This window comes from Schistocerca serialis, chromosome 10 (assembly GCF_023864345.2).
Source record: "Schistocerca serialis cubense isolate TAMUIC-IGC-003099 chromosome 10, iqSchSeri2.2, whole genome shotgun sequence".
Lineage (NCBI taxonomy): Eukaryota > Metazoa > Arthropoda > Insecta > Orthoptera > Acrididae > Schistocerca > Schistocerca serialis.
Window position 1 is genome coordinate 142541127 of NC_064647.1, and position 23274 is coordinate 142564400.

Below are 23274 nucleotides of genomic sequence, written 5' to 3' on the forward strand. Positions count from 1 at the left end.
CTAGTGCCTTTGCTAACAGCATGGCATCACCTGTAGTACCTCTCCTGGGCTCGTGACCACAGTTGGACCCTACATGACTGTAAAACCGTGGCCTGGTCAGATGAGTCCCAATTTTAGTTATTATGAGGTGACAGTAGGGTTTGAGTGTGGTTCAGACCATATGAAACAATGCACCCACATTGTCAACAAGGTATTGTGCAAGGTGGTGGTGGCTCCATAATTTTGTGTGCTGTGTTTACATGAATGGACTGGGTTCTCTGGATGTTCAACTACTTGGAGACAAGCCATTCATAGACATCATGTTCCCAAGCAATGATTGAATTTTTATGGATGGCAATATGCCAAGTCACCAGGTCAAAGTTGTTCACAGTTCCTTCAAAGAATTCTGAACCATTGGAGTGAATTATTTGGCTATCCAGATTACCTGACATGAACCCCAACAATATCGAAAGTTCAGTTCGTGCACAACATCCTGCATCTGCAACACTTTAGCAATTATGGATGGTTATAGAGGTAGCATTCCTCAATATTTTTGAACGAAATTTCCAGTGACTTGTTGAGTCCATGCCGCATCAAGGTGCTGCAATATGCTGGGCAAAAGGAGGTCGAACAGGATATTAGGATGTGTCTCATAACTTTTGTCACTTCAGTGATTTCCAGCGTGGTTTCAGAAGAGGTCGAAGTACCAAGTCAGCAACTGTACAATTTGTCCATTATATACTTAAAAAATAAATGAAAAGTCCCAAGCAGTGGGAGTATTCCTGGAACTCTCCAAAGCACAACATGATATCCTCTTATCAAAAATTGTGATGAGTGGAGTCACTGAAAAACTTGTGCAGTTGCTGGAAACATATTTGAAAAGGTAGACAACAGCGAACAGAAATTATACATGGTAAGGATAAATACTGGAGAGGAAATGGTCAAGAATAAGAAATATACATGTTGGTGTTCCTCAGGGCTCAATTTTAGGTCAATTTCTATTTATATGTTATGTAAATGATTTCCCAAGTTCTCTAGATAATATGCATACTGATGGGATATCTGGTGTCTGTTTCGCAGGCAGTGAGCTCAACCTAATTGAAGAGATTCAAACCTTTATTGAAATGGCTAGAGCTCACTTTCAGAGAGACAACTTAAAAGTCAATATAGGAAAAACAAATGTTATTCACTTTAAACCGTTTTCCAAATAGGCAAAATGTTGTGATCAATAAAATTATATCAAAAACCCATTTGTATGTAAATTTTTGGGTTTATACACAGATGACTGACTTTTGTGGAAGCAGCAAGTTGAGTATGTCATAAAAAAAATCCAGTCTATATATATTAAGGAGATTATCACCATACTTTAATTCTGACACCCTAAGGTCTGTATATTTTGGATTACTGTACGCTTTCTTGTGTAATGGAATAGTACTGTGTCTTGCTACACTAATATGAAAAGGGTTTTTGTAAGGCAGAAGAGGGCCTCGAGAATCAAAGCAAAGGTAAAACAATGAACATACTGCACAAGCCTATTCTCTAGATTAAATTGTCTCACAGTAATTGCCATGTATAAGCTGGAAACCATCATGCTAGTGAAAGAACAAGAAGTATGGAAATTCACAACCATGATACAAGGCACAAAACTGACTTTCACATGGTTAAGAGAACATTAACTTTAACAGCAGAAACCCCTATGTCAAAGGAACTGTTTTTTATAATTTGTAACCAGATTAAGTTAAGATGTTGTCAGGGGATACTTTTAAAAAGTGACTCAAACAACAGTTTATCCAAGAATGCCCATATAGCTTGGATTTAACAAGAATAGTGTTGTAAGAAACAATCATGTAGTAGAAACATTTATAGTAATTATAAGATATTGTAAAATATTTGTGATCGCAAAGAGTTTATACATTGTTAGCAATGCCATGCATGTAAAATTACATGTAGGAACAGATAGTAAATAAAAAGCTTCCTGCTCTCTGTGATATTTCCATAGCTGTGCCTTAATGGAAAATATTAAAATATTTTACAGCTTTCTGACAAATACATTTGGCTCAGCCCTAGTAGCATACACAAAGGTGTTGGATTGGTTATGCTGCTTTGATGACAATTATTTCATTCCTCCATTGACAACAGTAAGAAACCCTTTTCTTGAGGCAGCAGCAGATATGTTTGAAGAGCCTTCAGTTGTCATCAGACAACTGGAACAAGCTAGTAATGACTTCGTAATATGCTGTGAACAAAGTGATCTGGAAGCTATTAGACACAAAATTAACATACAGGAGATCTCTGAAAATGCTCTGTCCAAACTGAAAGAAAATTCAGGTAAGTGCTTTCAGAATCACCACTAAAAACTCTCATTGATGTTAAATGTTTTATTTATTGTGTGTATCGATATTAGTTCAAATTGCTTTTCTCATTTAATTTAATTGCAGCTGTTGAATTTTGAAGGGTTACTGCACATGTGATTGTTCCACAGGTTAAAACTGTATTCTTTCACTATGATGAGGAACAAGTCAGTTAGTTTACAATTATGATACATTTTCCCATCAAACTGTGTTTGAAATTCTGTGACTGATCGTTGAAAATTAACTTCATGAAAGAGTAAATATACTGTGAGTCTCTTTCTAGTATGCCCAACTGTATTATGCACTATGTACAAGAGGACCTAGTGTGGAAGTCATATATTATCTTTATCACACAATTTTGTAGAATGCATCAGCAAAAGAGAACTATTCCAGCTTCTTGGGTGTATGATGGCAGATATTTTTAGGTACAGGATGATTCAGATTCCCTGTTTCCTTCAGACATTTCCCCATCTGTTTAAATATCATAACTCCATTTTCACCCAAAGTAATTTTGAAACAGTCCTCATTAAACGATGTATAGTCTGTTTTCATAGTTACATTAATTACAGAGGTATCAGTATCAACTTCACTTTTTCAAATGAAATAATAGTGATTTCTCTTGCTAGTATCATAGTTATAAAAGAAACAAATTCAACAGCATTTCACTCTTCAAAATATGATTAGGATTTATCTGTCTTGAATATGAAACCAATTACTGTGTTATGTGGAAGTTCATGTTGTTATACAGAACAGTTGCGTCAGGCTGACAGAGCTCTCCAACTTGACAAAGTTAAGAAATTCTGCTTACAAAAATAGAATAGTGCAAATAAGTTTAATTGGAAACTGATACTAATCATACTTGACTACATGTGCCTGAACTAACACAAAAACTGGAAGGCAATGGAGGTGGCATCTAAGGATCATTCAGCAATTAACCACAGCAACAATTCTGGTCTTATTTCTGCCAGAATTTTGAAAGAAAGGTGTACATCAGAAATTGAATGTATCTGCAAAACACAGGATTTCAGTATAAATATTATTAAATAATAACTTTGTGTCATCACTTTAATGTTGAGATACACACTTACATTGCAAAATTAAACCAGTAACAGTAATATGAAAATCAAAAGGCATGTGGTCATAAACACTTCCCTAAATTCCATCTATATCATCAAGTATTCAAAATACCCACCACCTACTTCAATACACATTTGCTCTCACTCGTTCAAGGACTTATGTGTGAACTGAAGAGACTCCTCTGATCTCATTGTAAACGCTGCAATATGGCTGTGCTTTAAATGCTATTTGGTTGTTGGAACTTCTACATAAACTTCATGATTGAATTTACCCTTGAGGATAAGATACATCGGCATCAAACTGAGTGAACATATGGACCAACTGATTATGCCTTTACATCCAATCTGACCAGAAAAGAACTCTGTGAACACCTTCATAGCCACATGCGAGAGCACACATTATGATGGTAAAACATAACATTTACATATCTGATGTGGTGCTCTCTCTAGGAGAACTGGTAGCACTTTGGTAGGAAATTGTACAAATATTTTACACGTTAAGGTTTCTTCAATAAAGTAAGGACTAATCTCGTAGTCTTAAATAATCCTACACCAAACATTCATATTTACACTCAATCTGCCATAGATTTTCAGTGTCCCAATAATGCATATTTCGTACATTCAGCTTTTCATGACTGTTAAAAGTGGCTTTATCAACAAAGAGAATTCTTCAAAGAAAGAACATATAGTCCTAATGTTGCATCGGAACCGAGTGCCAGAATTCTGCGACAACAGCACTAGGCTGACTTATTCCAGTGGGACTCGCAATTTCTCTTGAGCTAACATGTGGATTATGAGCAACAACTGACAGAACATTCATTATGATTATTCCAGGCTTTTTCCTTACCCTCTGTGCAGTTTTCTAGTGCCATTCCAATATCAGTTTTTTGCACATTCACTGAATTGCCGTTCTCACTGGGCACCATCTGTTGGGATACATTCTCCATAAGTAAGTAGCATATCTAGTTTCCCCCAGTTTGTGAAATAAGTTTACTTTTTAAACAAATCACTGCTGAACACATGTAAACAGTGGAGACAATGAAAGCTACATTTCCTCTGTGCCCCCTTTATGCTGGTAGTGCAGTGGTGCAATTCACTGTTTCCTAATTATCCGACGTGATGTATTTTGCTATGAAATCATGAACTTCCACATAAGACAGCAATCAATTTTATGTGGAAAACAGATAAATCCTAACTTCTGAATATTTTAATTGCTCTGAAACTAGTAATCAAATTTTGAACAGTGAAACACTGTCGACTTTTTTCTCTTTTAAAACTATGGTATTACCAGCACAAATTACTAATTTCCAATTTAAAAAACTGAAGTTGGCACCAAGATCTCTTTAATTAATGCAGCTACATGAACCCAGGACATACTTCCTTTAGTGAGTTCTTTTTCACAATTCATCTGGGTGGAAAATGGTTACAAAAATGCTTGAAGTGAACAACTTTGCAGAAACACCCTATACAACAAGAACAAGATGAGTTCAATATCAATCTCTGTGGTACAGCATTATCAATTACTCCCCGCTGGCTGTGGTGGCTGAGCGGTTTTAGGCGCTTCAGTCCGGAACCGCGCGACTGCTACGGTCGCAGGTTCGAATCCTGCCTCTGGCATGGATGTGTGTGATGCCCTTAGCTTGGTTAGGTTTAAGTAGTTTTAAGTTCTAGGGGACTGATGACCTCAGATGTTAAGTCCCATAGTGCTCAGAGCCATTTGAATTTGAATTACTCCCCCATCTGGAGATGTTCATTCATTGTGTACACTCTCTTCGGTTTCTTAATATGACAGTCGATATTCTTTTAGTTAAATAGAATGGAAATCTGTTATCAGTGAGATCATCTTCTGTAGTGCTACAGCCCTTGGTTAGCCTTGACTTCTTCAGCTACGGTATTTTCCGCCATGCTTGTCAGTTTTTTGCAGCTCTTTTCCTTCTCCAGAGCCCACACGAATGAGATCTTATATTACATCACCTGTCATCAATTTATCTTCTTCTAGTTATCCCCTTATGTCTAGTAGCATGGATCACACTTTCCAGCATTTTCTTTTATATTCTGTCCTCTACTATTCTCTTCATATCTCCTATCCATTATATTTGTTGCAATTTGAAAAAGTTGTACTATATCTTTTCCTTGTAATAATGCTTGCAGTACAGTGTACTTTTTGAGCAACGTTTCTTAAACTATTTTTGTCGTTATTTGTCAATGTCCATACCTCTGATTCATACGTGAAACTGGATGAACTGGGCAGTTATACAGGGCGAGACAGAACTCCACGAATACACTTTCAGTGGTGATAGTATGGACCAAATCAAGGAAAAATGTCCAGTAAACATGGGCTCTAAAGTGCATACCTTAAGAGCTATGGGCACTTGTTCACCTTTGCTACTGTGAACGACATCTCTTCCACTGAACAAGAGCTCATAGATCTTATAGTGTGCATTTAAGAGTCCATGTTTACCAGACTACCACTTCTGGAAGTTTGTCTGTAGAGTTTTGGTTCATCCTGCATACAAAGAGTTTCGGTCTTCTCATAAGAAGGCTGTTTCTGAAGAGTTTAGGATTTCAAAATTAAGCTCTGTTTTCTTTTTGTATCCTTTCCATTATAACCTTTCCAATCCTGTTATCATTTGATCAATGAGATCTCTTATACCATAATACCTCATTGTGCAAGTTTACGTGTTTCAGTTAATGCTGATAAAGATTTATCTGAAAGTTGCAGTGTTCTCAATCTGATTTATGTACCTCTCAATGACTCAACTACACAGTGATTTCTTATGTTTACTCCTTCCACCATTTATTTTATCGTCACATGTTTACCTGATCCCCTTAAAACAGATGTCGGTATAAGTCTCCTATATCACGTTTAATTGTTTGTCTTATTATTTTGCATGCAGTCCCTGAGGTACAGTCAATCGCATTGGCAGCTATAGCAAATAAACTGGAAGCCCTGGCCAGTGCACTGTGGCAGATGGGATGTGACAGTGTGGAACTGGAACCATTACTGGAACTGAGTCAGAGTGTCAGGCAGCTGCTTCTGCCAACAAATGTATAGCAGCATCAGTTAGTTCCTGGTGTTCTCGCCTATTGTAAACATTAATCTCCACAAACAGTTCTCTTAGGTGATAAGAAATACTGTTCATCTTGCTGGTGAATATTTTTCTTCGAGAGCACATTCGATTTTGTATCAATGTCTTACTGAGATTAATCTTTGTGGTTGTGCAATGTATAAACTTGTATACGTATGCTCGTGAACTGTGTACATTTTAACATAATCAAACAATGGAAAGTCTGGGATGGAATAAACAACAATATCAAAAGGGTAGGTTGCTTCTCACAACATAGAGTAGGTGCTGAGTCACAGACAGACAAAATGAAAAATAATGCTGGAAACATTTTAGCTTTCAGACAAAGCCCATCTTCAGAAGCTGAAAACTCACAGACATTCACACAACCACAGCTCACATATACAAAGCCATTGTATCTGGGTGCTAAGACCCAAAACAGACTGCAGACAGTGGCTGTGTGTGTGTCAGGTTTTTTCTACTTCTGAAGAAGGAATTTGTCCAAAATCTTAAATATTTCTAGCATTCTTTCTCATTGTGCACACCAGTGACTCAATGCCTCCTTTATGTGGTGAATGGTAATATTTCCTTTTCATGCTGTTATTATGTTTCAACATAATGGGAGACAAGGAACATGAAATGTTAACATTTCTTAAATATGATCAGAATTTGCATTAGACTCACATTTAAAAGAATGTACATGTGGACAAAACATTGAAAAAACAATGTTGAGTCATTAAAGGCATGTTATATTCAGATTCTGAATAAAATCCAAACAAGGAATGTAAACTCATGTAATGATTTTATTATGGAATAACTGACCTTTTGTGAAAATGTACAGAACAGTGTCCTAAATGTCTGTCCTTAGAGGGACATTGTTTTTAATTACACAGCTTAAAACTTTAAATAACTGGATAATAACAGTATAAATATGCATATGAGAAAAGGCCATTACTCATCAGACAGCTGGGAAAACTGGAATACACACACCCACACACACACACACACACACACACAAAAAAGAAAAAAAAAAAAAAAAAAAAAAAAAACGATCACGCGCGCGTGCATGCCAAAAAAGAGATACAACTTGAAAGTTAGTGAACACTGTTTTCTTTTATGTGCGTCTGTGCATCACACATCAATCTACCATAGGGGAGTGGTTGCCTTTCCCTTATTTTACGTATTGTTTATTGATGTTAAATTTGTTTGCTTTAGTATTAACATACAGACCAACAGACTCAACAGTCTTCCTTTGATGCTACTGTTGCTTATTGTCAACACTGCAGTAGGATTTTAGTAACTTCTTAGAACATATTACCTATACGCACTGTATTTTCAATCTTTTTATTATTTCTCCTCTCCCAAGCATTTAAAGCAGCTCCTTTTATGTAAATGTACGTTTGTTATGTTTTTCACAGTTTCATGTTCAACTTTACAATGTTACACCATTTAAAAATTACTTTTTCATTAATTTTACAACATTCCATAAGCTGTCAGAATGGTAATCACCAAGTGTTTTTGTATCTGCAAGAAAAGAATTTTATTGAAAGGGCAATGCTAGAGCTTTTCGTGAGTGGCTTCTAGTTTATTATTTAGTAAACTGACACTGCATTATGGAGCGAAGTTTCTCCGAAAGACACTCATATTTTCTCAAAACACAGGACCATTGCTGGTACTTTTATAAATTAAGGTGCTTTGAATTTCATGAGCAAGTAAGATGAAGCTTCTCTAAATCTCACCCTCAAGAAGAGGGCCCAATTGCGGTGTCACACTATGTCAACATTTTTAACTTGCACGTTCTGTTCCTTTAAGTCAGTGAGCAGTTGTAATGATGTTTACTCATCAGCCAGTTTTGTTTTGATTTGTTTTTGAAAAAAGGAAGTGCTATATATTTCAAAAGCACATCTGCATAAAAAGGAAATGTACATTTGTTTTTGTGTCCTAGTAATTTGAAGCATCTTTTCCTCAATTTGATTAAATTCTTTTATAAGCAAGTAAAGTGAAAGTACTGTAACTGACCAGAACATGTTTTCAACTAATTTGTATCTCTGGTAGTAAATTATTTGTAATGCATTCCATAAATAAAAAGGATTTTGGTAAACTTGTTTGTAATTGGATCTTTGGCTACTTTGTGCCCCTGCCAATGTGTGCCCTGCCTCCTTTCCAAAGTCTTCTTTATCCTCTTTGTCGGAAAAACGTGCAAGTTCCAAATGATGGGTAAAGTCTTTTTCTGCTTTTGGTAAGGAAGACAGCTTAAATATGTGGTGAATTCCAAGTTTTATAATGTATTCCTTCTTCTTGAACGAGAGTGAGTTCAACTTTTGGTCCAGTATACATTGTATCCATCATTTGTGTAACAAATGAAAATAATGTGCCTGACCAGGACTGGAGCATATATACTTGTCTTTCTGGGCTGTATTATTCCAACTGCAGCATCCAAGTACACATCACAGACAAACTATGGGCTTCAGCTAATCACTGCCTTCTTTATGTTGTATGCAACTTCATACATAATGGAAGGGAGAGATGAGCTACAAAATGCTGCTGCAAATGTCATCATATGGAAGTGGACAGGAGCACAAATGATTAGCAAACAAGGTAACACAGTAAACAGAATATATTCTTAACTTGTATTTCTCCAATTGTACAAACACTCATTAAAAATAATACAGCAAGAATTGGAGTCCAGTTCATACAATGGCAACAAGAATGAGACTTTCTGAATTAAAGCACAAACAATGACGTCAGAGCCGTGTCTAGGTGGCGTCTGCATAGCATCGTGTAGTGAACTGATTCCAATTGCGAGAGGGCCATCTGGCCACTCAGCGGGTGTGCTCCAATCAGTCCACCGGATCCTCCACGATTGCTGTCAGTGTCTGATGGAATGGTGCAATTGTGTTGCCACCTTCGATGCCCGTGGGGTAGTATCAATACGTGACACCATACTTTACACTCGTTACAAACTTTACAGTGACTCTTCATGATTCTGTGGGCTTGCTTTGTCTAGAGAGGACTGAATCTCAGCAACAGAAACGAAATTATTTTATACTTACTCTGGTGGATACTGTGTATACTCTACCTAGTGTAAAAGACCTTCATCTTGTTACAGTGCTGAGACTGTGGTGGTCTCAGGTAGAAATAAAGTCATCACTACACATGCAGTACCTACTGCAATGAGAAAGGCTGTTTCAGTTTACATCAGCAGTTAAGAAGCAAGAGACCATACAAAGACATGCGGCCATTGGAACCTACAGTGCAAGAAGGTAGAGCCCTATATAAAAACTGAGCCTTGAACAGGCGAAGAGCTCAGAAAATAAATTTCCAGTTGTGAATATGACAAAATTATGCGATCACAGCAGTAGCAGCAGAAGAAGAACCCAAAGGAGTCAGGGTAGCAAACTTTAAAAGGGTACTTGAGAAATAGACTGATTTGAAAAAAGAGGAAATTGAGGTAGATATCAAACCAGATAATATCTCATGGGTGCAATGATGGAATCATTCCAGAATGAATTTTCACTCTGCTCCGTAGTTTGCATGGAGTTTAAACTTCTAAATGTGGGATATTTGATTTTTGTCAGCAAGTGCTCTACCAGCTGAGCTGTCCAGGCACAATTTATGACACCCCGTCACAACTTTACATCCGCCAATACCTCACCCCTACCTTCCAAACTTCACAAAAAATCACCTGTATACCTTGCATGACCAGCACTCCTGGAAGAAAGAATACTATGGAAATGAAGCTTAGCCACAGCTTAAGTGCATTGCTTCCATAATGTATTTTCATTCTTAAGCAGAGTGTGCACCAATTTGAGACTTCCTGAAAGATTAAAACTGCATGTCAGACTGCGACTTAAACGTGCAACCTGTGCCTTTTACAGGCAAGTGTTCTACCAACAGGATTGTCCAAGTATGACTTGTGACCTACCCTAGGCTATGGCTACACCATGTTTCCAAAGTATCACTTCTTCCAGGAGAGCTGTACTGGTGGATGTAAGGCTGTAAGGGAGTGTCAAAAGTTGTAGTCAGACAGATCAGTCAGTAGAGCACTTCTCTGCAAATGGCAAAAGTCCCAGGTTCATGTCCTGGTCCATCACATAGATTTAATTTCCAAGGAAGTGTGATAGAATCATACAATCGAGACTAGAAGAGTAAGGTATTCTAATGACAGTACTCAAGCACATGGCTTTGTTGTTAGAATGTAACCTACAACAAGAACTTTATCAGTATAAAAGAAGAAGGAATATTACAGTTCTAACATCCTATTCACATTAAGCCCACTGGATGGAGAGCATGGACTAAGTTGACCTAGATGGTGAAGGAAATTGGCTGTGATTTTGTTGTATAAACCATTTTGGCAGTAACCTACAATAATCATGTAAGTTGTAGACAACTTCTCTCTTGAGTGTAAGTACAACCTAGCTTTTCCTTGTAAACTAAAATTTCTTTGTATTGAGGACTACAGCAGTCAACAGATTAAGATTCTCAGGGTGAGACAACCTTGGCTGGTTGGGCTGCCCACCTGTTGCTAAGGCTACAGTCACAGTTGTCGCAACAGTCACCATACACCAATGCCAAAGGTCACCCAATAACATCAACCAACAGCTGGTCACAGTGTGCCCACACTTCATCAGTGTGTGCCAGGATCAAGGAGTTCGGAATCTGTTGTAACATGATGAATACTGTACACTCTTTCCTCAGTTACTGAAATAACCAGACAAGGCTTACAATTATATAAGAGGAAGAGAGAAACAGTCTACTGCATATTCGAGGTGGTTTGTGGTGACATACAAAACCAAAATTACAGAAACTGCACTATGTCGAACCAACTCAGCAAGACAGACATAGGCTGTATCAATTAACCTCCAATGACTGCCATTCATCATATGTGTGAAAGACAAACATAAATTTTAGAATACAATACACTGAATGCCCAGTAACATGACGGGCCAAGTTGGATACAATGAATGGTGCAATGCAACATTCTAGTAGCTAGATCAATACCAGATTCTCTAAGCTAGGTTGTGCAGTATAAAATCATCAAGAATTGTAAAAGTCAAGAGTGTATGTACTTGGCACTGTCAAGTTCAAAATTGTGTAAACAAACACCCATATTCACAAAAATCTTTTACTTAAAATTATGCTATCAAAAAGTAACTACTCAGTTTACTCATATCTAGAGCAGCAACATGTTTGAATTGTTATTGTTGTGGTCTTCAGTCCAGAGACTGGTTTGATGCAGCTCTCCATGCTACTCTATCCTGTGCAAGCTTCTTCATCTCCCAGTACCTACTGCAACCTACATCCTTCTGAATCTGTTTAGTGTATTCAACCCTTGGTCTCTGTCTACAATTTTTATGCTACGTGCTGCCCTCCAATACTAAACTGGTGATCCCTTGATGCCTCAGAATATGTAATACCAATTGATCCCTTCTTCTAGTACCACAAATTTCTCTTCTCCCCAATTCTATTCAGTACCTCCTCATTAGTTACGTGATCTACCCATCTAATCTTCAGCATTCTTCTGTAGCACCACACTTCGAAAACTTCTATTCTCTTTTTGTCTAAACTATTTATCATCCATGTTTCACTTCCATACATGGCTACACTCCATACAAAAACTTTCAGAAACGACTTTCTGACACTTAAATCGATGTTAACAAATTTCTCTTCTTCAGAAACGCTTTCCTTGCCAATGCCAGTCTACATATTATATCCTCTCTACTTCGACCATCATCAGTTATTTTGCTCCCCAAATAGCAAAACTCCTTTACTACTTTAAGTGTCTCATTTCGTAAACTAAATTCCTCAGCATCACCCAACTTAATTCGACTACATTCCATTATCCTCGTTTTGCTTTTGTTGATGTTCATCTTATACCCTCCTTTCATGACACTGTCCATTCTGTTCAACTGCTCTTCCAAGTCCTTTGCTGTCTCTGACAGAATTAAAATGTCATCGGCGAACCTCAAGGTTTTAATTTCTTCTCCATGGATTTTAATTCCTACTCCGAATTTTTCTTTTGTTTCCTTTACTGCTTGCTCAATCTACAGATTGAATGACATCGGGGATAGGCTACAACCCTGTCTCACTCCTTTCCCTACCACTGCTTCCCTTTCATGCCCCTTGACCCTTATAACTGCCATCTGGTTTCTGTACAAATTGTAAATAGCCTTTTGCTCCCTGTATTTTACCCCTGACACCTTCAGAATTTGAAAGAGAGTATTCCACTCAACACTGTCAAAAGCTTTCTCTAAGTCTAAGTATGCTAGAAACATAGGTTTGCCTTTTTTAATCTATTTTCTAAGATATGTCATAGGGTCAGTATTGCCTCACGTGTTCCAACATTTCTGTGGAATCCAAATTGATCTTCCCCGAGGTCGGCTTCTACCAGTTTTTCCATTCGTCTGTAAAGAATTCGTGTTAGTGTGATGCAGCCGTTGCTTATTAAACTAATACTTCAGTAATTTTCACATCTGTCAACACCTGCTTTCTTTGGGATTGGAATTATTATCATCTTCTTGAAGTCTGAGGGTATTTCGCCTGTCTCATACATCTTGCTCACCAGATGGTAGAGTTTTGTCAGGGCTGGCTCTCCCAAGGCTATCCGTAGTTATAATGGAATGTTGTCTACTCCCGGGACCTTGTTTTGACTTAGGACTTTCAGTGCTCTGTCAAACTCTTCACGCAGTATCGTATCTCCCATTCCATCTTCATCTACATCCTCTTCCATTACCATAATATTGTCCTCAAGAACATCGCCCTTGTATTGACCCTCTATATACTTCTTCCACCTTTCTGCTTTCCCTTCTTTGCTTAGAACTGGGTTTCCATCTGGGCTCTTGATATTCATGCAGGTGGTTCTCTTTTCTCCAAAGGTCTCTTTAATTTTCCTGAGGCAGTATCTATCTTACCTCTACGTCCTTACATTTGTCCTCTAGCCATCCCTGCTTAGCCAATTTGCACTTCCTGTCAGTCTCATTTTTGGGACTCTTGTATTCCTTTTTTCCTGCTTCATTTATTGCATTTTTGTATTTTCTCCTTTCATAAATTAAATTCAGTATCTCTTCTGTTACCCAAGGATTTCTATTAGCTCTTGTCTTTTTACCTACTGCCTTCACTATTTCATCTCTCAAAGCTACCCATTCTTCTTCTACTGTATTTCTTTCCCCCATTCCTGTCAATCGTTCCCTAATGCTCTCCCTGAAACTCTCTACAACCTCTGGTTCTGTCAGTTTATCCATGTCCCATCTCCTTAAATCCCCAACTTTTTGCAGTTTTCTTAGTTTTAATCTACAGTTCATAACCAATAGATTGTGGTCAGAGTCCACATCTGCCCCTGGAAATGTCTTACAATTTAAAACCTGGTTCCTAAATCTCTGTCTTACCATTATACAATCTATCCGAAACCTGTCAGTATCTCCAGGATTCTCCATGTATACAACCGTCTTTTATGATTCTTGAACCAAGTGTTAGCAATGATTAAGTTATGCTCTGTGCAAAATTCTACCGGGTGGCTTCCTCTTTCTTTCCTTACCCCCACTCCATATTCACCTACTACGTTTCCTTCTCTTCCTTTTCCTATGATCGAATTCCAGTCACCCATGACTATTAAATTTTTGTCTCCCTTCACTACCTAAATAATTTCTTTTATCTCATCATACATTTCATCAACCTCTTTGTCATCTGTGGAGCTAGTCGGCATATAAACTTGTACTACTGTGGTAGGTGTGGGCTTCATATCTGTCTTGGCCACAATAATGCGTTCACTATGCTGTTTGTAGTAGCTTACCCGCACTCCTATTTTTTTGTTCATTATTAAACCTACTCCTGCATTACCCCTATTTGATTTTGTATTTACAAACCTGTATTCACCTGACCAGAAGTCTTGTACCTCCTGCCACTGAACTTCACTAATTCCCACTATATCTAACTTTAACCTATCCATTTCCCTTTTTCAATTTTCTAACCTACTTGCCCAATTAAGGGATCTGACATTCCACTCTCCGACCCGTAGAATGCCAGTTTTCTTTCTCCTGATAACGACGCCCTCCTGAGTAGTCCCCGCCCAGAGATCCGAATGGGGGACTATTTTACCTCCGGAATATTTTACCCAAGAAAACACCATCATCATTTAACCATACAGAAAAGCTGCATGCCCTCAGGAAAAATTATGGCTGTAGTTTCCCCTTGCTTTCAGCCGTTCGCAGTACCAGCACAGCAAGACCGTTTTGGTTAGTGTTACAAGGCCGGATCAATCATCCAGACTGTTGCCCCTGCAACTACTGAAAAAGCTGCTGCCCCTCTTCAGGAACCACATGTTTGTCTGGCCTCTCAACAGATACCCCTCCATTGTGGTTGCACCTACGGTACGGCTATCTGTATCGTTGAGGCACGCAAGCCTCCCCACCAACAGCAAGGTCCATGGTTCATTGGCTGGGGGGGTGGGGTGGGGGGGTGTCTGTTTGAAGTCAGTAAATAAATGAAATATGTAATTAATATAAATTAAAATTATTTTCACATCATTGTTTGCAAAATACAAAATATATTTTATCACTTTTAACATCAAAATATACTTCCACTTAAATTCTGGCCAAAAAAACTTATTATTGTATTTTGCAGCAACAAAAGTTTTGCAGAATTTGCCAATGTTCTATAAATGTCAACTGTAATTTCAATTTTGATCATGTCCAAAAAGTGTAATAAAAAACAGTGATTGTCTTTATGCGCTTACAGGCAGTGGCTGCACCTGCCAGTCACTCAGTCAATTGGCTGCTGCATGCACATCAAAAGGTACTTAGGGTCCATGTCACTAAAACTTGTATTTTTATTACGTCTTTGTGAATTCATATTTTGTTCTGTGCGAAGAAGTGTCTGTAATAAATGCCAAAAAAGTTAGTTTCCTGCCTGGCGTTGTCTACATTATTTACAGAACCTGTTCACACATAGGACTAGCTGTTAAAAAGGTTTGTCACTTGAATTTAGTACTTATGTGCTGGCATAAGCTGTTGACAGCACACCGGTCAGCAAAGATGTAGCATGAAGATCGATAGCAGGGAATCGACCAAGCATGCCTATCACAAGAGAGGCCAGAGACAGGCTTGCAAACAACACACCATCAACACCCTCTTGGCTGCAAGTATTTAGACTACCACTGCTGACCATAATGTCCGACTCGCTCAGTCACTGATCAACTAAGCCACGCTGCAGCCTAGCTTCATTCATTTGCAGTGTGGGCTCTGGTCACGTCTCAAGTTACGACAGTACATAACGTCGGATTATAGCAAGATTACCGATATTGTCTGCAAGAGGACTATTACGGATGAGTTTGCACCACAACAGATGGACTCTATTAAAGTTAAGTAGCAGCCATTTGTTCATGTAAATAAAGAACCACGTTAATCTTCGTGTGCATTTATGTCGTAGAAAGAGGATACCAGACACCCATAACAGTCTCCTCTCCCTTGCCTCCTTCACACAAGATTCTACATTTTAAATACTGAATCACTTATTAGTTGCATAATGTGTGGAATATCGCTGCCTAAACCACTGAGAAGTAGCAAAACATACAACACATTTGCAAACCACCTTATATAACAGAATCACCAGCTTACTGGCATAAAAACACCAGTAAGCAGTAATAATTTGTAACAGCCCAGAAAAGATCCACTAAGGTAACTTCAAGCATCAAAACCGACATACACCACCTTTTTCACATGGACACGCAATTTTTTGGGGTTACCATCTGGGCCTAAAATTTCTGATACAGTAATTCATTCCCCTTGATGGGCAATGAATCCACCACATTCACTGTGGATGTGCAATTAATCCACCCTCCAGCTGGAATCTCAAAGTGGCGAGCGTTGAGGACATGGACAGGGACTGCAGTTAAGTTGGGCTATGTGGGGATGTGGGTCGGCCAAGAGGCATGGTTGGTTGGTTGGTTTGAAGGTGGTAGAAGGGACCAAACTACGAGGTCATCAGTCCCTTGTTCCTAATAAAACAATGCCACAAGTGTGAGAATAAAACGGACGAAACATATAAAACGGAAAGAAAGGAAAAGCCACAAGAACGAAGGGAAGGCAGCGAACACTAAAAGGAACAAAAGAGGACAAGAAAACAACAGAGAGATGCTAGAGACAGAAGAGAGTAAAACATGAAAGCAGATAACAGTGGCTGGCCAACCTCGAGAATAAAAAGGAAAAGCCAGCCACTTTGCAATACATTAAAACCTCCATCCTAAAAGCACTACAGTGGAGGACACAGAGGGACAAAGGACATGCGCTAAAACCTACATAGAAGTATAAAACCCACTCTCATGGATAAAACATAAAACTAAAGCTGCTGTGGAGGTGCTGTTGCCCAACACCAAGGCAGGGTGCTGGGGAAGTTAAAAGTCTGCCGCAGAGCAGCTAAAAGTGGGCAGTCCAGCAAGAGGTGGACGACTGTCATTTGGGAGTCACAGTAACACTGAGATGGGTCCTCGCGACGCAGTAGGTAACCGTGCATTAGCCACGTATGGCCAATGCGGAGCTGGCAGAGGACAACTGATTCCCTGCGAGAGGCCTGCATGGAAGACTTCCACACATTCATAGTCTCCTTAATGACACACAGTTTGTTGTGCATGCTGTTATGTTGTTCCATCTCCCAAAGCTGGAAAACACTGCCATGTAAGACAGAGCGCAGGTCTACATCTACATCTACATCTACATTGATACTCCGCAAGCCACCCAACGGTGTGTGGCGGAGGGCACTTTACGTGCCACTGTCATTACCTCCCTTTCCTGTTCCAGTCGCGTATGGTTCGCGGGAAGAACGACTGTCTGAAAGCCTCCGTGCGCGCTCTAATCTCTCTAATTTTACATTCGTGATCTCCTCGGGAGGTATAAGTAGGGGGAAGCAATATATTCGATACCTCATCCAGAAACGCACCCTCTCGAAACCTGGTGAGCAAGCTACGCCGCGATGCAGAGCGCCTCTCTTGCAGAGTCTGCCACTTGAGTTTATTAAACATCTCCGTAACGCTATCACAGTTACCAAATAACCCGGTGACGAAACGCGCCGCTCTTCTTTGGATCTTCTCTATCTCCTCCGTCAACCCGACCTGGTACGGATCCCACACTGATGAGCAGTACTCAAGTATAGGTCGAACGAGTGTTTTGTAAGCCACCTCCTTTGTTGATGGACTACATTTTCTAAGCACTCTCCCAATGAATCTCAACCTGGTACCCGCCTTACCAACAATTAATTTTATATGATCATTCCACTTCAAATCGTTCCGCACGCATACTCCCAGATATTTTACAGACGTAACAGCTACCAGTGTTTGTTCCGCTATCATATAATCATACAATAAAGGATCCTTCTTTCTATGTATTCGCAATACATTACATTTGTCTATGTTAAGGGTCAGTTGCCACTCCCTGCACCAAGTGCCTATCCGCTGCAGATCTTCCTGCATTTCGCTACAATTTTCTAATGCTGCAACTTCTCTGTATACTACAGCATCATCCACGAAAAGCCGCATGGAACTTCCGACACTATCTACTAAGTCATTTATATATATTGTGAAAAGCAATGGTCCCATAACACTCCCATGTGGCACGCCAGAGGTTACTTTAACGTCTGTAGACGTCTCTCCATTGATAACAACATGCTGTGTTCTGTTTGCTAAATACTCTTCAATCCAGCCACACAGCTGGTCTGATATTCCTTAGGCTCTTACTTTGTTTATCAGGCGACAGTGCGGAACTGTATCGAACGCCTTCCGGAAGTCAAGAAAAATAGCATCTACCTGGGAGCCTGTATCTAATATTTTCTGGGTCTCATGAACAAATAAGGCGAGTTGGGTCTCACACGATCGCTGTTTCCGGAATCCATGTTGATTCCTACATAGTAGATTCTGGGTTTCCAGAAATGACATGATACGTGAGCACAAAACATGTTCTAAAATTCTACAAGAGATCGACGTAAGAGATATAGGTCTATAGTTTTGCGCATCTGTTCGACGACCCTTCTTGAAGACTGGGACTATCTGTGCTCTTTTCCAATCATTTGGAACCCTCCGTTCCTCTAGAGACTTGCGGTACACGGCTGTTAGAAGGGGGGCAAGTTCTTTCGCGTACTCTGTGTAGAATCGAATTGGTATCCCGTCAGGTCCAGTGGACTTTCCTCTATTGAGTGATTCCAGTTGCTTTTCTATTCCTTGGACACTTATTTCGATGTCAGCCATTTTTTCGTTTGTGCGAGGATTTAGAGAAGGAACTGCAGTGCGGTCTTCCTCTGTGAAACAGCTTTGGAAAAAGGTGTTTAGTATTTCAGCTTTACGCGTGTCATCCTCTGTTTCAATGCCATCATCATCCCGTAGTGTCTGGATATGCTGTTTCGAGCCACTTACTGATTTAACGTAAGACCAGAACTTCCTAGGATTTTCTGTCAAGACGGTACATAGAATTTTACTTTCGAATTCAATGAACGCTTCACGCATGGCCCTCCTTACACTAACTTTGACATCGTTTAGCTTCTGTTTGTCTGAGAGGTTTTGGCTGCGTTTAAACTTGGAGTGGAGCTCTCTTTGCTTTTGCAGTAGTTTCCTAATTTTGTTGTTGTACCACAGTGGGTTTTTCCCGTCCCTCACAGTTTTACTCGGCACGTACCTGTCTAAAACGCATTTTACGATTGCCTTGAACTTTTTCCATAAACACTCAACATTGTCAGTGTCAGAACAGAAATTTTCGTTTTGATCTGTTAGGTAGTCTGAAATCTGCCTTCTATTACTCTTGCTAAACAGATAAACCTTCCTCCCTTTTTTTATATTCCTATTAACTTCCATATTCAGGGATGCTGCAATGGCCTTATGATCACTGATTCCCTGTTCTGTACATACAGAGTCGAACAGTTCGGGTCTGTTTGTTATCAGTAGGTCCAAGATGTTATCTCCACGAGTCAGTTCTCTGTTTAATTGCTCGAGGTAATTTTCGGATAGTGCACTCAGTATAATGTCACTCGATGCTCTGTCCCTACCACCCGTCCTAAACATCTGAGTGTCCCAGTCTATATCTGGTAAATTGAAATCTCCACCTAAGACTATAACATGCTGAGAAAATTTATGTGAAATGTATTCCAAATTTTCTCTCAGTTGTTCTGCCACTAATGCTGCTGAGTCGGGAGGTCGGTAAAAGGAGCCAATTATTAACCTAGTTCGGTTGTTTAGTGTAACCTCCACCCATAATAATTCACAGGAACTATCCACTTCTACTTCACTACAGGATAAACTACTACTAACAGCGATGAACACTCCACCACCGGTTGCATGCAATCTATCCTTTCTAAACACCGTCTGTACCTTTGTAAAAATATCGGCAGAATTTATCTCTGGCTTAAGCCAGCTTTCTGTACCTATAACGATTTCAGCTTCGGTGCTTTCTATCAGCGCTTGAAGTTCCGGTACTTTACCAACGCAGCTTCGACAGTTGACAATTACAATACCGATTGCTGCTTGGTCCCCGCATGTCCTGACTTTTCCCCGCACCCGTTGAGGCTGTTGCCCTTTCTGTACTTGCCCAAGGCCATCTAACCTAAAAAACCGCCCAGCCCACGCCACACAACCCCCGCTACCCGTGTAGCCGCTTGTTGCGTGTAGTGGACTCCTGACCTATCCAGCGGAACCCGAAACCCCACCACCCTATGGCGCAAGTCGAGGAATCTGCAGCCCACATAGTCGCAGAACCGTCTCAGCCTCTGATTCAGACCCTCCACTCGGCTCTGTACCAAAAGTCCGCAGTCAGTCCTGTCGACGATGCTGCAGATGGTGAGCTCTGCTTTCATCCCGCTAGCGAGACTGGCAGTCTTCACCAAATCACATAGCCGCCGGAAGCCAGAGAGGATTTCCTCCGATCCATAGCGACACACATCATTGGTGCCGACATGAGCGACCACCTGCAGATGGGTGCACCCTGTACCCTTCATGGCATCCGGAAGGACCCTTTCCACATCTGGAATGACTCCCTCCGGTATGCACACGGAGTGCACATTGGTTTTCTTCCCCTCTCTTGCTGCCATTTCCCTAAGGGGCCCCATTACGCGTCTGACGTTGGAGCTCCCAACTACCAGTAAGCCCACCCTCTGCAACTGCCCGAATCTTGCAGACTGAGGGGCAACCTCTGGAACAGGACAAGCAGCCATGTCAGGCCGAAGATCAGTATCAGCCTGAGACAGAGCCTGAAACCGGTTCGTCAGACAAACTGGAGAGGCTTTCCGTTCAGCCCTCCGGAATGTCTTTCGCCCCCTGCCACACCTTGAAACGACCTCCCACTCTACCACAGGTGAGGGATCAGCCTCAATGCGGACAGTATCCCGGGCAACCACAGTCGTAGTCCGATCAGGGGATGCGTGGGACGAGCTGGCCGTCCCCGACAAACCCCCATCCGGACCCCCACAGTGATGCCCATTGGCAGCAGCCTCAAGCTGTGTGACCGAAGCCAACACTGCCTGAAGCTGGGAGCGAAGGGATGCCAACTCAGCCTGCATCCGAACACAGCAGTTGCAGTCCCTATCCATGCTAAAAACTGTTTTGCAAAGAACGTCTGAACTAATCTACAGAGAGCGCAAACAAATCGACAAAATTTAAACGGTTATTAAAATACAAGATTGCCTAGTAAATGCAGTAATGCTGCTACTTGCGCACTGCTGACACTGCTCGGCGGCGGAAGGAGACTAAGCGAAATTACACTATTCAGGTACTAAAACGCGATGCTACACTCTCAAATACTATAATACGCCCGAAATTTATGAATTAAACAATGCAAGTACCAAAAACACGCAAAGAAATTAAGAGTTAAACTATGTAACAAATGAGTGAGCTAGGAGTATACGACTTGCTGCTCAGCTGCTTATCCAACGGCGGCAGGGAGCACACTGACTGTGACCAACCGACACTGGCCGTTCAAAACAAAAACAGTAGACAAACGACTACGCGAATTTACACTATTCAGGTACTAAAACGCGATGCTACAACTCTCAAATACTATAATACGCCCGAAATTTATGAATTACACAATGCAAGTACCAAAAACACGCAAAGAAATTAAGAATTAAACTATGTAACAAACGAGTGAGCTAGGAGTATACGACTTGCTGCTCAGCTGCTTATCCAACGGCGGCAGGGAGCGCACTGACTGTGACCAACCGACACTGGCCGTTCAAAACAAAAACAGTAGACAAACGACTACGCGAATTTACACTATTCAGGTACTAAACCGCGATGCTACAACTCTCAAATACTATAATACGCCCGAAATTTATGAATTAAACAATGCAAGTACCAAAAACACGCAAAGAAATTAAGAATTAAACTATGTAACAAACGACTGAGCTAGGAGTATACGACTTGCTGCTCAGCTGCTTATCCAACGGCGGCAGGGAGGTCAGCTTCAGAGATGCCTATCTCCAGATGGCCACCAGCTCTGCAGTGAAAACGCTGCAGCCAACTAGCAAGGAGTGCTGATCAATATGTCCTCCATGAATGTATGTGAAGCCTACGTGATCATTAGCCATTGAGCCATCAGTGTAAACCACTTCAGAGCCCCGGAACACTTAAAGAATCAAGAGGAAGTGTCAGTGGGGAGCCGCTGGGTTAAAAAAGTCCTTAGGACCATGTGAAAGGTCCAGACAAAGCTGCAACCGAGGCGTACACCATGGAGGTGTATGTGAACAGACCGCAAGTAGAGGTGGTAAAGGGAATGACTCCAGTTCGGAGAGATGGGACCGCGCGCTAACCGCAATGTCTGGTAAAGGCTGTTCGGGTGGCAGACTTGATGGACACAAGATTATCAGTGGTACAGTGATCCTGGCGGAAGCCGCCCTCACATGGAGCCAGCAAGCCACGTGACTCCAGGACACATCCCAACTGCCGACATACCATACGTTCCAGCAGCTTACAAAGAATGTTGGTGAGGCTGATAGCTATCCACATCAGGCGGGTTTTTACTGGGTTTGCGCACCGGAATGATGGTGCTCTCCCACCATTGCGACAGAAAGACGCCATCACACCACATCCGATTGAAGATGATGAGAAGATGTCGCTTGTAGTCAGATAAGAGATGTTTAATCATCAGGCTGTGGATGCGATCAGGCCTAGGAGTTGTGTCGAGGCAATGTGCAAGGGCACTGAGGAGCTCCCACTCTGTAAATGGGGCATTATAGAATTCACTGTAGTGTGTAGTGAATGAGAGGATGTTTTCTTCCAGCCACTGTTTGGGTGTGCGAAGGCTGGGGGGTAATTCTCCCCGACGCAGAGGCTCGAGCAAAGTGCTCGGCAATCGCATTTGCATCAGTACATAATATGCCATTTATGGGGCCTGGTACCCGAAAGGACGTTTGATCGTTGCCTAGACTTGGGAAGGTGACGTGTGGCACCCAATGGTGGAGACTTATCTCTCCCAACACTCCTTCTTCTGTTGTTTGATAAGGTAGCAAACGCGGGCACAGAGCCGTTTAAAGGCTATGAGGTGCTCCAGGAAAGGGAGCAACTTATGGTGTTGTAGAGCTAGCCGACACTCCTTAATTGCTCCAGCAACTTCTGGCTACCACCAAGGGACTGCCTTACGCCTCGGGCACCCTAAAGAGCGAGGGATCACATTTTCTGCTGTACAAACAATTGTGCTAGCCACATGCTCAACCATCACATCGATGTTACTGTGTGGGGGAGATTCAGTGGCAACAGCAGAGGTGAAAGTTCCCCAGTCTGCCTTGTTCAAAGCCTATCTGGGCAGGTGTCCATGTGCCTGATGCTGGGGCAGTGACAGG

At 40.9% G+C, this 23274-nt stretch overlaps 1 protein-coding gene across 3 annotated transcripts in view; it reads left to right on the forward strand.

Annotated features, from left to right (window-relative positions):
- The window catches only part of LOC126425288 (uncharacterized), a 390004-nt gene extending 381469 nt beyond the window's left edge, over positions 1–8535 (forward strand). For all 3 annotated transcript variants that reach the window (XM_050088259.1, XM_050088260.1, XM_050088261.1), the window contains 2 exons: positions 2015–2307; positions 6304–8535. In XM_050088259.1, coding sequence (XP_049944216.1) covers positions 2015–2307; positions 6304–6461 — 451 coding nt within the window. In that variant the 3' untranslated portion in view covers positions 6462–8535. The remainder of the gene's footprint in view (positions 1–2014; positions 2308–6303) is intronic.
- The last annotated feature ends 14739 nt before the right edge of the window (positions 8536–23274 follow it).